Source organism: Podarcis vaucheri (assembly GCF_965113315.1).
Source record: "Podarcis vaucheri genome assembly, chromosome: 15".
NCBI lineage: Eukaryota > Metazoa > Chordata > Lepidosauria > Squamata > Lacertidae > Podarcis > Podarcis vaucheri.
Genome location: NC_138753.1, coordinates 17,540,835 through 17,555,259, shown reverse-complemented (window position 1 = coordinate 17,555,259; position 14,425 = coordinate 17,540,835). Strand labels below are relative to the sequence as shown.

Here is a 14,425-nt window from a genome sequence, read left to right as displayed (position 1 = left end):
TAAGTAGAGGCTGGGTCCTTCTTTCCTTTTCTTCACTGGGGTTCCCAGTTCATGCTAGCAAACTTAATGCTAAGCTTTCTTTGCAAGAGGGTATGCATTTCTAATTAAAAGCCAAAGGTTGCATTTCAGCTGGCTGACGATCTTTTGTTAATGCTCAATGCACCTTTTTTTTTTTTTTACAAGTAGAACCTACACAGGCAGCAGTAAGCACACCTGAGCTCAAAAGAGCCCACTCCAAGCACTTCATACAAGCATGCTCAGGGTTCCTTTTAGAATCCAGTTAAATACTAAAATAATATCTATGTTACTCTGATTAACAAAACGGAGCTTTTTATAGAAAAATGTATGTGGCGAGAGGTTTTGGCTTCCGTCTTTATCAACTGCTCTGATAAAAAGGAAATGATACTGTTTCGAAGGTGTCAGTTGAGGAGATTAGAGGACATTGTCCATGATGCGGAGACCATTCTCCAGCCTGAGGCCATGCTAACATGTCCTGTATAAACATCCAGAGGTTCTCCCACTATGCTTGTGTTGTTGTCATCTCTACAGCAATTATTGATCAATCCAACAGGCTGCACTTCTCTGAACTGAAATATTTCTCAGCTGGTTGCTCCGCTTCTTCTAGCCAAATTGCAGATCTGTAGTCTTAAAATGCATGTGTATGCCAGCTGTAGTTTTACCTTATGTACTGGATATATCCCCCCCCTTTTTTGCACTCAGTTATATATTATATTGCAGGACCTGCATGTGATGCCCAGGACAGGGCCTTCTCTGTGGCAGCCCCAAAGTGGTAGAACTCCCTCCCAAAGAGATACATTTGGCAACTTCACTATATAGCATCCAGAGGATGCTGAAGACGCAGCACTTTACCCTGGCTTTTGATACCTAAGAGGTATATTTTCAGGACCCACTCTATTTTGGGTGGATGCATCTTTTAAATTCTTAAGCTCTTTATTAAATGGTTGCACCCTGGGACCTTAGGGAGAATGGCAGGTAATAAATTAAAATTGTGATATTGAATTGCATTTCTTTGATCTTGATTATTATATCATCGTTTTATATGCTGCTACTGCTGTAAATACGAAAAACACATCTAAAAAAGGAAATTGTAATCAATGAAACATCAAGTTATAAAAAGACCTGGCCCTTTTCCCTCTCCCAAAATCTCCTAGAGCCAAACCCATCAACCGTCAGCACACAGGAGATGTTGGCAGAGCTTAAACTGAAACAGATACGCTACTTGCTTCTTTTTTCTGTAGGTGGGGAGGGTTAGGCTTCTAAAGCCAGGATGAAGCTGGGATTTAGATTAAGTGATTGCTAAGGGAAATGGACTCAGCGGCTGCAGGATGTGGGAATGTGGAAGTACCACGAGACACAACACTTTGCAGAAGGGATTTTTATATAAAATGTGGGCTTCGTGCTGAAACAGACAGTTGCAAAGGCATGAATTAGCTAAAATCCAGACCCCGCCCCACCCCCCTTGTCAGAGAACAAGCAGGCTCTGGTGGGGTGCTCTGCCTGGAAAGTCATAAGGAGGATTCTTCGCTTGTTGGCCTCTAGATGAACAGACGTCCAAAGAGTAAATGTCTGGCTTCAACGTTTGAGCGATCCGCAGGACATTTTCTCCATGGATCTAGAGCACTGCAATCCCATGGGGCACAATTATCTGAAAGTAAGGGCTCTCCCAGACAGTCATTGTTTAGTGGGTAGGATTCAGATTGCATACTGCCAAAATTCACGTTGCAGGATTAACGTGGGTTTGGTGCTTTTGTGCGGAAAAACCTGCCCCTCCCCCCCTCCCCAGATATGCAAGAAATATTTTTGCATTAAGGAAAATGGGCAAATCTGCCTATTTCGGTGCCCCTCATTTTTTCCAGGCTTAAATTTAATCTGCCTCGTTTCCACATCCATTTGCAATTTTTCCTGTACAAATCTGCACAAACGTTTCTGGGGTTTTTTCCCCTGTATGCAAACTTTTGTATCCAATTTGGGCCCATTTCTGCAGTTCCCCAATCAACTCTTCTTATTATTATTAGATGATAGATAGATAGATGATAGATAGCTAGATGATAGATAGATAGATAGATAGATAGATGATAGATAGATAGATAGATAGATGATAGATAGATATATAGCATCCTTTTGGGGCAGAGAACTGCCTCACAAATTTCAGAGGAGGGAGGAGGGGAGGTCAGGTTGGGGTGGCGGAGGGAGCCAAGCAGACTTGCACCATGCTAGACCAGCAGGTGGTGGCTGATGTGGAGCACCAGTGAAATGGAACAAAGGAGAGGATGAGAGAGGGAGAGGAAGTTGTTCCTTCTCCCTCTCTATTGTCACTCGCACCGGGCCAGGCTCCTCGTCAACCACACCAACAGCGACACAGCCGCCATTTTGGGCCAGCTGAGCTGAAATACGGGGATTGTGTTTGAAGTCCAAATGGGACAGGGGACACTTTTGTCCAAAAATGGGGCAATCCTGTTTTTTCTAGGGACTGGTGGCAACCTCTGGTATCATGAAGAGGAGGCTGCACAAAAAATGGATAACCAGAGAACTTTCCCAAAAGCAGTTAATTTCAAGGGCAGCTGTGTGTGTGGAGAGCTTTATTGCAGAGCTAGAAGCACGATGCCCGATTGCTGACTCAGTTCCTGGTATGGCAAGCCATGAGGGCCAAGACAACGCAGTACACATCCAAAGACCAAGATCAGCCTCTGGGATGCACACGCTTTAAACTTTCCATCTCCTCACCAGCTGCCTCCACAATGCTGTGATCAAAGCCTTCACACACATACACTCACAAGGGTCGACTCAGATATTGCACAACCTGCACCCCTCTTAACATGATGAGGAAACCCAACCCCTAAAGAAGTGCTGCAGACCTGCTTTGGACCTTTGCTCAGCTTTGGCTTAGCAGCGATGCAGACAAAGAGAAGGAGAGAGGAGGCCATGGAGGGGGAAAGGTCCAGGGGCTGCCTAGCATGGATGGGGGCCTCTACCGGGGAGGCCACGAACAGGTCCGGATTTAGGTTTGATGAGGTCCTCAGCTACTGAAGGTAATGGGGCCCTTTATATGTCCAGCTGTCCTTTGTCAACAACAAATTGTCGCTGTTTTTTGTGTTGTATATATGGTAATTTATGGACCTAATAGGTATCTAAAGCCATATGCACATAACAAAATATGTATTTGATCAAAGTAATTGTTGAACTGAAATACAATTAAGAAGTATATTAACAGTGAAATTGCGGGGGCAAGAGAGTGGGGTCCTAAGCTATAGCTTGTTTAGCTTATATGTAAATCCGGCACTGGCCACGAACGCAACTCAAAAGGACACATGAAGATAAAAGCCCACAGGGGGACAATTACACACCTGTTCAACTGCACTGACTAATGCAACAAACAGAAAAGCAGAGCGCCATCAACACACTCGGGTGCATTAAAGAAGAGTTTTGGATTTGATATCCCGCTTTATCACTACACAAAGGAGTCTCAAAGCGGCTAACATTCTCCTTTCCCTTCATCCCCCACAACAAACACTCTGTGAGGTGACTGGGGCTGAGAGACTTCAGAGAAGTGTGACTAGCCCAAGGTCACCCAGCAGCTGCATGTGGAGGAGCGGAGACGCGAACCCGGTTCCCCAGATTACGAGTCTATCGCTCTTAACCACTACACCACACTTAAAAGCAATATACAGTACAGCAAAAGAAGGCAAGTCTTTGCCTCAGTAAAGTGAGGATCTGAACTTTAGACCAGGAATAGGGAACCTGTGGCCCTCCTGAACTTCATAGTATCATAGAATTGTGGAGTTGGAAGGAATCTCAAGAGTCAACCTCTTACAAGGCTGGAATCTCAACTAAACCACCATGATTGATGCCCATCCAACCTCTGCTTTAAAACCTCCAGTGAGGGAGAGTCCATAATCTCCTGAGGGAGTCCACTCCCCTGTTGAACAGCTCCTAACGCCAGCAAGTTGCTGGACTGCAACTCCCATCAGCCCCAGCATGCATGGCCAATGGCCAGGGCTGATGGCAGTCGTAGTTCAGCAGCTTCTGGAGGGTCAAAGGTTCCCCACACCTGCTTTAGACAATGGGGAAGAAAGGAAAAACATCCTCCCCAGCCTCTGGGATGAAAAGACAAGGAAGCAGATTCTGCACATTTCCAAACTGAACTCCTTGGTGCTTTTTACAGCAAAACAGTCTCAGACAAATGGTCAAGATCCAGAAGAAGGAACTCACCTTCTTTGGCATTGAGTCGAGAGGATTGTTCTGTGTGGGCTGGTGTGTTGTAAGACAGCAAGGAACTACCTGGAAGAAAAAAAAATAAAGGACAAGAAGAGGTTTAGCCTGTGCAAAAACGGGTATTTTTAAAAAACAATGTATAGGGGGAAAGCCTGTATTTTGAATGGGGGTAGGGTAGAGAAATGCTGCAGTTAAGTATCTGTGATCAAATTATTTGCTCGGAAGGGATCTGTGCTGAGAAAGGAAGGAGAAACGAACAGTTCCCTAGTTCCCTTCTGCAGTTAGGATAATCGAATTGTAGAGCTGGAAGAATAATCCCAAAGATCATCTAGTCCAACCCTCTGCAATGCAGCGAATCACAGCTAAAGAATCCCTAACGTCCATAATCTCAAAAGGAAAATCAGCAGGTGTTCTGGAAAGCGGATCATCATGACCAGAGATCAACATCAGGGATCACTTCTAATCTTAACGGAGCACTATCTATGACCAGTTGCCATAGTCTATAAATCAGTTCAAAGTACCTAGCCAATTAAATCTCCCTGTCTGAATATAAACAAGACAATAATTTTGAAGTGAAAAACATCCCCCGTGTTAGAGAAGAGGCATTTCCCCCATTCGGCCGAGTGTGAGAGAACTGGGAATACCTTTTACAATATGACACATACCAAAACTACCGTTCAGTATTTGTATTATCTATCTATGGGTTGTATCTAACATTGGTCATACTCAGAGTAGACCCCCTGGCATGAATGGACATGACTAATTTAGGTTTGTTAATTTCAGTGGGTTTGATCTGAGTAGAACTTAGATACAGCTAAGGTTGGGAAACAGTGTTTCAACTAAAAATTCACGAAACTGACCTGGTAATTTGAGATGAAATCAGTTTCCACTGTTTCTTCAACAGGGGTAAATTCCATTAAACTCATGGGGTTTCCTTCTGATTAGCTTTATGCAGGATGGCATTGTTAATCTCAGATTTTCCTCTCCTCTCTCCAAGCGGCATGTGATTCCCATCATGCCCATACGATGCCCATTAGGGGAAGCGCGCAAGCAGGATCCAATGCAAAATAGCAACTCTCCCCTCCTGTGGCTTCCAGCAACTGGTATTCAGGAGCATCGCTGCCTCTCACTGTGGAGGCAGAGATGCCGTCAACAGCCCTCTCCTCCTCCATGAATTTGCCTAATCCTCATTTGAGTGCCAAGGTCTCCTAACGGAAACACATTTGCAAGCAATTTCCCTTAATGCTATTTTCACAAATGCTGGCCTTTTTATGCAGATTCCTCCTTACAATACAGATTTTTGTGCACATTGCTTGTTTGGAGAATCGCATCGAGAACCATCAGAGAGGTGCAAATTCCAAGGAACTGCTGCATTTTGGTTCGCCGATCTCGTTCCAGAACGTGTGATTTATTAAGGTTGGTTCACATTAAAATACAAACCAAACCAAACTTCTCACCCACCCCCCTATCCTTGGTTTTCACTTGGTGTTTCGTTTCGCTTTTAATTTGTTCCTCTCAAATATCTCAGCGAGGGAACTAATTCATGCCTGACACGTTTTCTGGCTTCTGGTTGGAAACGGATCCAGATTTCGATGTTCAGTACAACAGCATCAGCCAGCCATCCCAGTGCCCCAAGACCCAGTGATCAGACAGACAGCCTACATGGCTGAAGTTGCAGACGGTGGGGCAGGGAGTGGGGCTGGCGAGGGAGAGGGGGAATTCCCGTCTAAGTGAACTTGTCAGATAAAACAAGGGCCACTCTCTGCTGAAAAGCACAAGTTGTGGCCGTCAAAAGGGAGAGAGTCGCCCCAGGTTTATTGCTGAAAGTTCTCACCTTTGCCCAGCAGTCTGAGGTTTCTAGTTGGGAACACCAGAAAAGGAAGAAAAATGTGTTTCCTATTAAGATGCTTAAATGAAAAAAGGAGGGGAATGTGTGCGGGGGGGGGGGAGCAAGAACGAAGCAGACATCAAGACTTTAAGGGCACTGAGACCAGCAGAAATACCAGACCTGGAATCCTTAACTGACAACTTTTACATTTTAAAGGGCTTGTGCCGGAATGGCAGGCCCTCATTGCTAATTCCAGGTTATTATTTATTTTATCATTTTTATCAGAGTACGTTAAACAAAGGAATACAATAAAAACAACAGAAGTTCAAACACATGACAAAGAAGTAGAGTACTTAAGACCATTAGGAAATTTCACATTGTACCACAGAAAGCTGATAAATCATTTGGCTGCAGTGCAGGGTTGCTTGAAAGCCCTTTTGCAAACAGCCGCATGCTGCCTTTTAAACTTCCACTACCCAGACATTTAGAGTTGTGTGTGTGTGTGTTGGACATCCCTATGCTATGCTTTGGAGCCCCAACAGTTGGGGGCTTCAAAGCACAGCATCACCTGATGTCACTATGTTGTTGGGCAACTGACAGGTGGGTGACCCAGCTCATCTGCCAGATTTGGGCCTCCAAGGGTAAGGAGGAAAGGATCTGTCCTGCTGGGCAGAAAAGGTCCCCCACCCATGGTGTTTCATTTCAGAAAGTGCAAATGTGTTAATTTTACCTTTAGATGACAAGCAAACCAGATCCCCCCCTGTAAGCTGCTTGTCTGCAATTCTTACCCTGGTGCCTTCAGGGCAGGACTCTGGCCCAGGTCCCCAGTCAGCTACCATAGGGCTGGCTTGCCCTACTTTTAAGCAAGTGACCACCTGGACAACCATTAAACCCAGAGTCTAAAATTCCCCAGCTGCTCCACTGCTCTCTGCAAAGTGTTCCTCGCTCACTGCAGTGGATTAAAGTGCCCCCATTGTCCCTCTGTTGTGGGGAAGTAAGGAGCCATCTCCTCCAGTGCCCTTCTTGGTTCAGAGATGCAGCACAAAACATCCAGTGGAAATTAAGTCTGGAAAAACAATAAATTCCCTTCAAAGGCATGACACCACAAGGGAGTTGCCCAGAAATCCAGAAACCAGACTGTCGTGAAGCAGGCACAGGAACAGCTGTTTGGAAAGGAGTCATGTCCAGTAGCCTGGCTTGGCCTGTGAACACGCTTTAATGAGAACAAGGCTTTGCCCTATCTCCCTCAAAGCCCACACCTCTTCCCACCCCCAATTACAGCCAGAGATGGCAGCAGCAACAAAGCAGCGCAGAGGATCGCAGCCTCATCTCATGGAGTCACTGTGCAAAACAGAAGAAAGGAACAGGTCAAGTGCCCAGGGAGGCAGGCTTGTGCAAGTCATTGACCACAGCAATCAAGCTGAAAAGTGTGCAGAGGAAGGCAACCAAGATGATTAAGGGTCTGGAAACCAAGCCTGAAGAGGAGCAGAGGAGGGAGTTGGGGATGCTTAGCTTGGAGAAGAGAAGACTGAGAAGTGGTATGACAGCCATCTTCAAATATCTGAAGGGTTGTCACACAGACGATGGAGGAAGCTTGTTTTCTGCTTCTCCAGAAGAGAAGATCCAAACCAATGGATTCAAGTTACGAGAAAGGAAATTCCAACCAAACATCAGGAAGAACTTTCTGATAGTAAGAGCCGTCCAATAATGGAATGGATGACCTTGGAAGGTGATGGACTCTCCTTCATTGGAGGCTTTTAGAGCAGCCCTTCTAAACCTGTGAGTCCCCAGATGTTGTTGAGCTACAACTCCCATCACCCCTAGCTTGCAAGGCTAGAGCTCAGGGATGATGGGATTTTTAGTCCAACAACATCTGGGGACCCACAGGTTGAGAACCACTGTTTTAGAGAGAGGCTGGATGGCTGTCTGACAGGGATTCTTTAGCTGTGACTCCTCCATTGCATGGGGTTGAATTAGATGACCCTTTGGGTCTCTTCCAACTCTACAATTCTATGGTGGTTGAGCTCAGGTCACTGCACTGTGACGGCACGAAAACACCAAGAAAGTGATGTTGATCAGCACAACTCTCCTAGTTGCCAAGTCAGATGTGGGTAGAAAGAAGCCTCAGAACGTGGCGGTGCTGAGCATTACGTCCTCAAAGTTGCTGCACTCCAGGAAGCCACATTTTGAGGCAGATAAGAGTGGGAGGCTGCTGAACTGGAGGTTGCTGGCAAATCTGTTTGGCTTTGGGTTGCACTGAAAAAAGACTTTGATGGGTTCACTCACTGAGAGGCTGGTTGAACCCTAGAACTGGGAGCCAACTAATGTCTACGCAGAGTAGACCCACTGAAATGAATGGACCTAAGCTAGCCATGCCAGTAAAATTCAGCAAATCTGTTCTGTATTGGATACAAGTCTTCGTGACTGGATCTTACAAATTCTAGGTGTACAGAAAGCAGAAATGCAAACCCTTTGGTTCCTCTTTTGCACTCTCCCCATGCCAAACAGATTTGCACGGTTCTCATTTCTGAGTTCACATGCATATAGGCATTCTGCTCTAGCTCTTTATTATGACTTACATCTGCATGCAAACCTAACTACACATTAAACCAGCTATGGGACTTGCAGCCAATCAGGTGATAAAAAAACAACAACATCCTAGGCACACACACCCCATGGATTTCCATTGGGATTACACCATGTGTGGAGGGGACATGTGAACCTTCCCTCCCCAATTGCAACCCTAATAGAAAAAAAACTACCCTGTGCTGCAATTAGCAATGGGGGGCAAAGTTCCCATTGGCCCCCATAAGGGTCATGTGTGCTGTGCCCTTAAAGAGAGGCTCCCCACACACTTCACTCTATATCGCTTGCACAGAGACAGCTTCTATAACTACTTAATCTTTCCATCAGTTAATTGGAGACACCTTTTTTCAGTCAGACAAAATGTCTGCGGCTTGGTGTTTTAAAAAGTTGTTCTCAGCGAGATAACAGAGCTAAACAAATAAGCAATTCATTGATCTGCATTTTCAGAGGAAACCCGGTGGATCTGCTCTTCCACAATGCCAGCTAGGTTGTTGTGATAGGAGCCTCAGGGGTGGACTTTGGACTTTCAAATTTCAGAGGTGCCCTATGTGAGGCCAAAAGTCAGTGCCTCACCACCTCTCCCTTTCTGCTCAATTCACTACTGTTGCAATGCCTCCTTGGCTTGGTGGCCAGAGTAGTGGAACCAGTTGTGCTGCCCTAAATCCACCTCTGAGAGTGGGTACAAGAAAAAACCAGGCAGAACAAGCACAGCTTGGGAGATTTTGCTTCAGGCATGGAGAGACTTTGGCCCTCCAGATGTTCCTGGACTCCAAATCCCATCAGCCCCAGAAAGCAGGGCTATGGGCCAGGAATGATGGGAGTTAGAGTCCAGAAACATCAGGAAAGACACTGTTTTCTTGCATTTCTTGTTGTATGTATGTATGTATGTATGTATGTATGTATGTATGTATGTATTTCAGTTATATACCACCTTTATTTTCCAAGGATCTCAAAGAGAGGCACATGGTTCTTTTCCTCCCCATTTTCATCCTCACAACAACCCTGCGAGGGAGTGAGCGGGTGGCCCAAGGTCACCCAGTGAGCTTCGTGGCTGAGTAGGGGATTCAAACTCTGGTCTCCCAGGTCCTAGCCCAACACTCTAACCATTGTGCCACACTGGCTCTTGCTGTTGACCCTGGCCCGCTTTCAACCTCTTTCCTTTTCTCCTCCCAGCTACCCTTCTGACTTCAGCTCTCGGCCAAAAGAACCTACTCTTTGTTTGACGTGCCAGGCAGGCCTCCGAGAAAGAAGAAGGCAGAACAGAGCAGTCACTTACTTTCCCTGAGGTAGCTGAGGTGAGACAGCAGAACTTCCGTGTTGTAGAGAGATGTGGTCCGGAGGAAATCCTCCTTGTTCATCTTGCAGAGCTCCTTCCCGTCCATGTTCTGGAAGAGGTTGGTGTCGATCTCCATCAAGCCGTACTCCTTGATAGCCCACTCAAGCCACTGGCGGACATGCTCCTGGGTCCATAATGTGGGGTCTGCCAGAAGGAAGCGGGGGGGGGGATACTGATAAGTAACCAAACAAACCCCTGTGTTTCAAAGAGAGCGTCAGCAATGTCTAGGCAACACGATGACCATGTACATAAGCAATAGACAATCTTTTATAGAATTCCTTCAGACCATAACAAATCCAAAATGAAATCTTTGGTCTCAAAGTCTCTGAAAATCTTTAAATGAAGTGAGGTACCAGACTTTGCACGATGAAAGACAAGCTGTGAAGCTTTGTGTATTCAGCAAATATGATGTCCAACACTGAACAGTGATTCTGGATATAGACTACTATTTCGTAGAATTCTTCGTCAGCGTGGTGGGAGGATATAGAATTGCTTCATAAAGCTATCTTATTTCGAATGAATGTATGTAAATGAAAATATCAAATGTTGTGTGTGGAACAGTGCTCATGTAGTCATCAAGGTTTTTCTCCTACAACAGGTATGGGGGACCTTTGGCCCCCCAGAAGTCACTGAATTACAATGTCCATCATCTCAGGTTGCTGGCCATGCTTGCAGGGGCTGATGGGAGTTGTGGCTCAGTAACATCCAGAGGACCAAAAAAAGCCCCCCACCCCACCCCTGCTTTAGAGCAACAGTGAAGCTGTTATCCTCCTCCCTGCAACAATGTGTATAGCCTTTGAGATTCCAAGTGTTCAGAGTGGATTATATGCCAATGTGTTTATTATTGATTCAACAAAATTTATGTACCGCTTAATTGCTGTAAAACCTGCAATTATGCTTTGCTGTAAAAACCTGCAATAACAATCACACCCTGGCTACTGGCTTGAATAAAACCACCACTTCCAGAAGATGCACAGGCTCTGGCTTTGGAGAGTCTCCAGGGGAAGAAAATTCTGAAGCTGGGGAGCAGCCACTGAGAACATTTCTCTGTACACCGTTGTTCTTATGTAGGTCACAGTGGATCACAGGAGTGAAGACAGTTCTGCAGGTAAGTTGGGCCAGATTGCTTAGGGCAGGCATGAGCAACCTGTGAAGGCCTCTGGATGCTGCTGGACTCCAGTTCCCATCAGCCCCACCCAGCATGGCCTATGAACAGGGATTATTGGAGTTGTAGTCCAAAATCATTGGGGGGGGTTTGCCAGGAATCACGCCCCCCCCCAATAGCTTTCCTGCTCCGTCAATGTACAGGTAGCTAAGGACATTTTCCTGTGTGATTGTGAGACTGAGCTATGCATTGGGAAAGTCCACAGTGCAAATCCCACCTCTGCCACGAACTCACCACTTGGCTTTAGGAAAGGCACTCCCTCTCAGCTTCAGTCTTCCCTGTTTGTGATATTCAGGATAATGACACTGACCTACTTTACAGGGTTGTTGTAAGGACTGCAACTAAGCAAGTGGGGGGGATCTGGGCACTTGAAAATGCAAACAAGCACCGAAAGATTGTTGGGGGGGGGTGTTATTCCTATCAATGAGCCATCAGTTTCAGATTAGAATCATAGCATCATAGAATTTGTAGACTTGGAAGGGACCACAAGGGTCATCTAGTCCAACCCCCTGCAATGCAGGAATATTTTGCTCAACGTAGGGTTCAAACCCGAGATGCTGAGATTAAGAGTCTTGTGCTCTACCAACTGAGCTAGATGAGAAATTTTTCCATCAGTAAGACTTCAGTGGGACTAAGAGGGTTGCCTCTGTCTTCCTCTCTCTCTTGCTACAGACAGACTGGTGGGCTAACCTTGGCCGGCCAGGGGTCCCAATTTGGCCTCCGATGATCTTTTCCCCAAGCCACGCTCACCTGCCACTCAGCGGACATACTTGTGACATCAGCAGATGGGAGGGCACAGCTCATTTCTGCATTAGCTGTGGGTGCTTGTGTGAGAAGCCAAATGGGCAGGATTTGACCCCACCACTCAACAACTCACTGCACACACCACACTGACCCCATCACAGCACCTCTGTTTTCTGAAGAGCAGGAGGTCTTACTCCCCACCCCCTTCAGCTACTCCTGCAGGTCTCCAGTCGCAAAGCAGCTACAAACAGGCAGGCCAGCACATTTGGCCCTCCTCTCGGCCCGTTGCAAATCTCGTACAGATGGGTTATTAAAATTTTTGGACGGATGTTCCTTACTGCGCTCCAGAAAGTAGTAAATTCTGTGAAAATGACCTCTCCTTGCTCAGACATGCTGGCTTCCTCGGTCTGAGTCATATTTCCAGACCCTGCTGACAAAAACAAACTCTCCCCCGCCCACTCACCCTTCCCTTGCCACGCTAGCCCTGCAGAGTCAACACAGGAGGAGGAGGAGGGCAGGAAGAATGATGGATTCCGTCCACAACGACACATTGCTGCCAAGGACTGACATACAGAATGCTAACCGCCAGTGGCGATTCTAGGAACTGATAGGGCAATTCCACGCTTGGCTTGTGCAGGCTGGAGGAGTTAAGGGTACCAACTACATTAGGCTGGCCTTATGCCAACTTTAGGGAAGCGGGTGGCGCTGTGGGTTAAACCACAGAACCTAGGACTTGCTGATCCGAAGGTCAGCAATTCGAATCCCCGCGACGGTGTGAGCTCCCATTGCTCGGTCCCTGCTCCTGCCAACCTAGCAGTTCGAAAGCACGTCAAAGTGCAAGTAGATAAATAGGTACCACTCCAGCGGGAAGGTAAATGGTGTTTCTGTGCACTGCTCTGGTTTCACCAGAAGCGGATTAGTCATGCTGGCCACATGACCCGGAAGCTGTACGCCGGCTCCCTCGGCCAACAAAGCGAGATGAGCGCCGCAACCCCAGAGTCGGTCACAACTGGACCTAATGGTCAGGGGTCCCTTTACCTTATGCCAACTTTATCGGACTCTGATATAGCAAGATCAGAAAGCTGCCTTAAGTGCAGACACATTTGTGCAGACACAAGCCCAGGGTTGCCTACTCCAACCACCAGCAGCTCTCTAGGAAGAGATCTTTCCCACATCTCATTCTGCCACCTGTTTCTTTTAACTGGAAATGGCAGGGAGGGAACCTAGGTGCTTCAGACTGCAGTGCACATGCTCAACCACTGAGCCATGGCTTCTTCCTCCAAAACTATTCACTCTGCAGAATCTGCTGTAGCCATGTTTGGTCGTAATGCCAGACCATGGTTTAGTGGAAGATCACATGATCCTAGATTTCCCCAGGCTCCTAGATTTGCTCCCTCCTCTCTTCCTTCCACACAGCTGAGGAGTTCAGAAGCATGCTCAGTTGAAACAAGCCAGCTCCATAAACCATGGTTGGGGTTATTTAAAGCTAACTATAGTTACCGTGAACCGCAGTTAACTATAAAATAAAGTAAATCTAACTATAAAGTTTCTACTTTAAAAACAACACCCTTGTGCCTCTCCTTAGGGAGCAATATATCAGGGTCTGAAGCTGTTTTTACAGAGGTACCTATCACTGCATGTCTGCCTCTCTATCTGCATCCTGTGCTATTTTTCTCATGACTCTTATCTAGACACGCAGGGGTACCCTTCGGGAAAAGAGTCATAGCAGAATATATTCTGCATGCCCTTTGCTTTCCTTCTCCTCTCTCCCAGATTCCATCCTCAGGTGAACTCTTGCAATTGTAATTACAGCACGATAGCATCTTGCATGGGGGTTATGAACCAGGATTGGTGGGCATAAGCCAAAACACGTGCACTTGAACCGTCTCCTTGGAACAGTCCTCGCATGACCATCCTTGCTTACCAAGAAAAGTTGAAACGTGCAAAATGTTAAAATACTAAAACAGGTTAAAATCCACCTCAGCATTTCTAAGCATCTGGACAGTCTTGTCTAAACAATAATGTTTTTAGCAGGTGCCAAAAAGAGTACAGTGACGGTGCCTGCCTGACGACAAGAGGCAGGGAGTTCCACAGCACAGATGCTGCCACACTAAACAACCAAGTTCTTACAAATGAGGAACGAGTATTATGTGGCACGTGTAGTAGTGCCAATTCAGCAAGTGGGCACATGTGGGGTAAGGTGATCTCATAGGTTCCAAGTTGTTTAGGGCTTTCTAACCAATAGCAGAACCTTGAACTTGACCTGGCAGCAAATTGGCAACTGGTGCAGATCTCTGAGCGCAAGGTGTTATATGCTGGCAAGGCCTTACACCTGGCAGCAATCGTGCTGCGGCATTCTGCACCAACTGCAGCTTCTGGATGAAGCGCGAGGGAAGCCCTGAATAGAGCGTGCTGCAGTGATCCAGTCTTGAAGTAATTCAAGTGCATGAACTGCTGTGGCAAGGCTTTGGGTCAGGGATGAGGAGCCTGTGGCCCTCCAGGACTAGAGCTCCTGTCAAACCTGCCCATCAAC

General features: G+C 46.5%; 1 protein-coding gene across 4 annotated transcripts in view; it reads right to left on the bottom strand.

Moving 5' to 3' along the window:
• The window catches only part of FLI1 (Fli-1 proto-oncogene, ETS transcription factor), a 119,505-nt gene that overhangs the window by 24,015 nt on the left and 81,065 nt on the right, over positions 1-14,425 (bottom strand). For all 4 annotated transcript variants that reach the window (XM_082201465.1, XM_082201466.1, XM_082201467.1 and 1 more), the window contains 2 exons: positions 9,924-10,127; positions 4,231-4,299 (listed from right to left, as the gene is read on the bottom strand). In XM_082201465.1, coding sequence (XP_082057591.1) covers positions 4,231-4,299; positions 9,924-10,127 — 273 coding nt within the window. The remainder of the gene's footprint in view (positions 1-4,230; positions 4,300-9,923; positions 10,128-14,425) is intronic.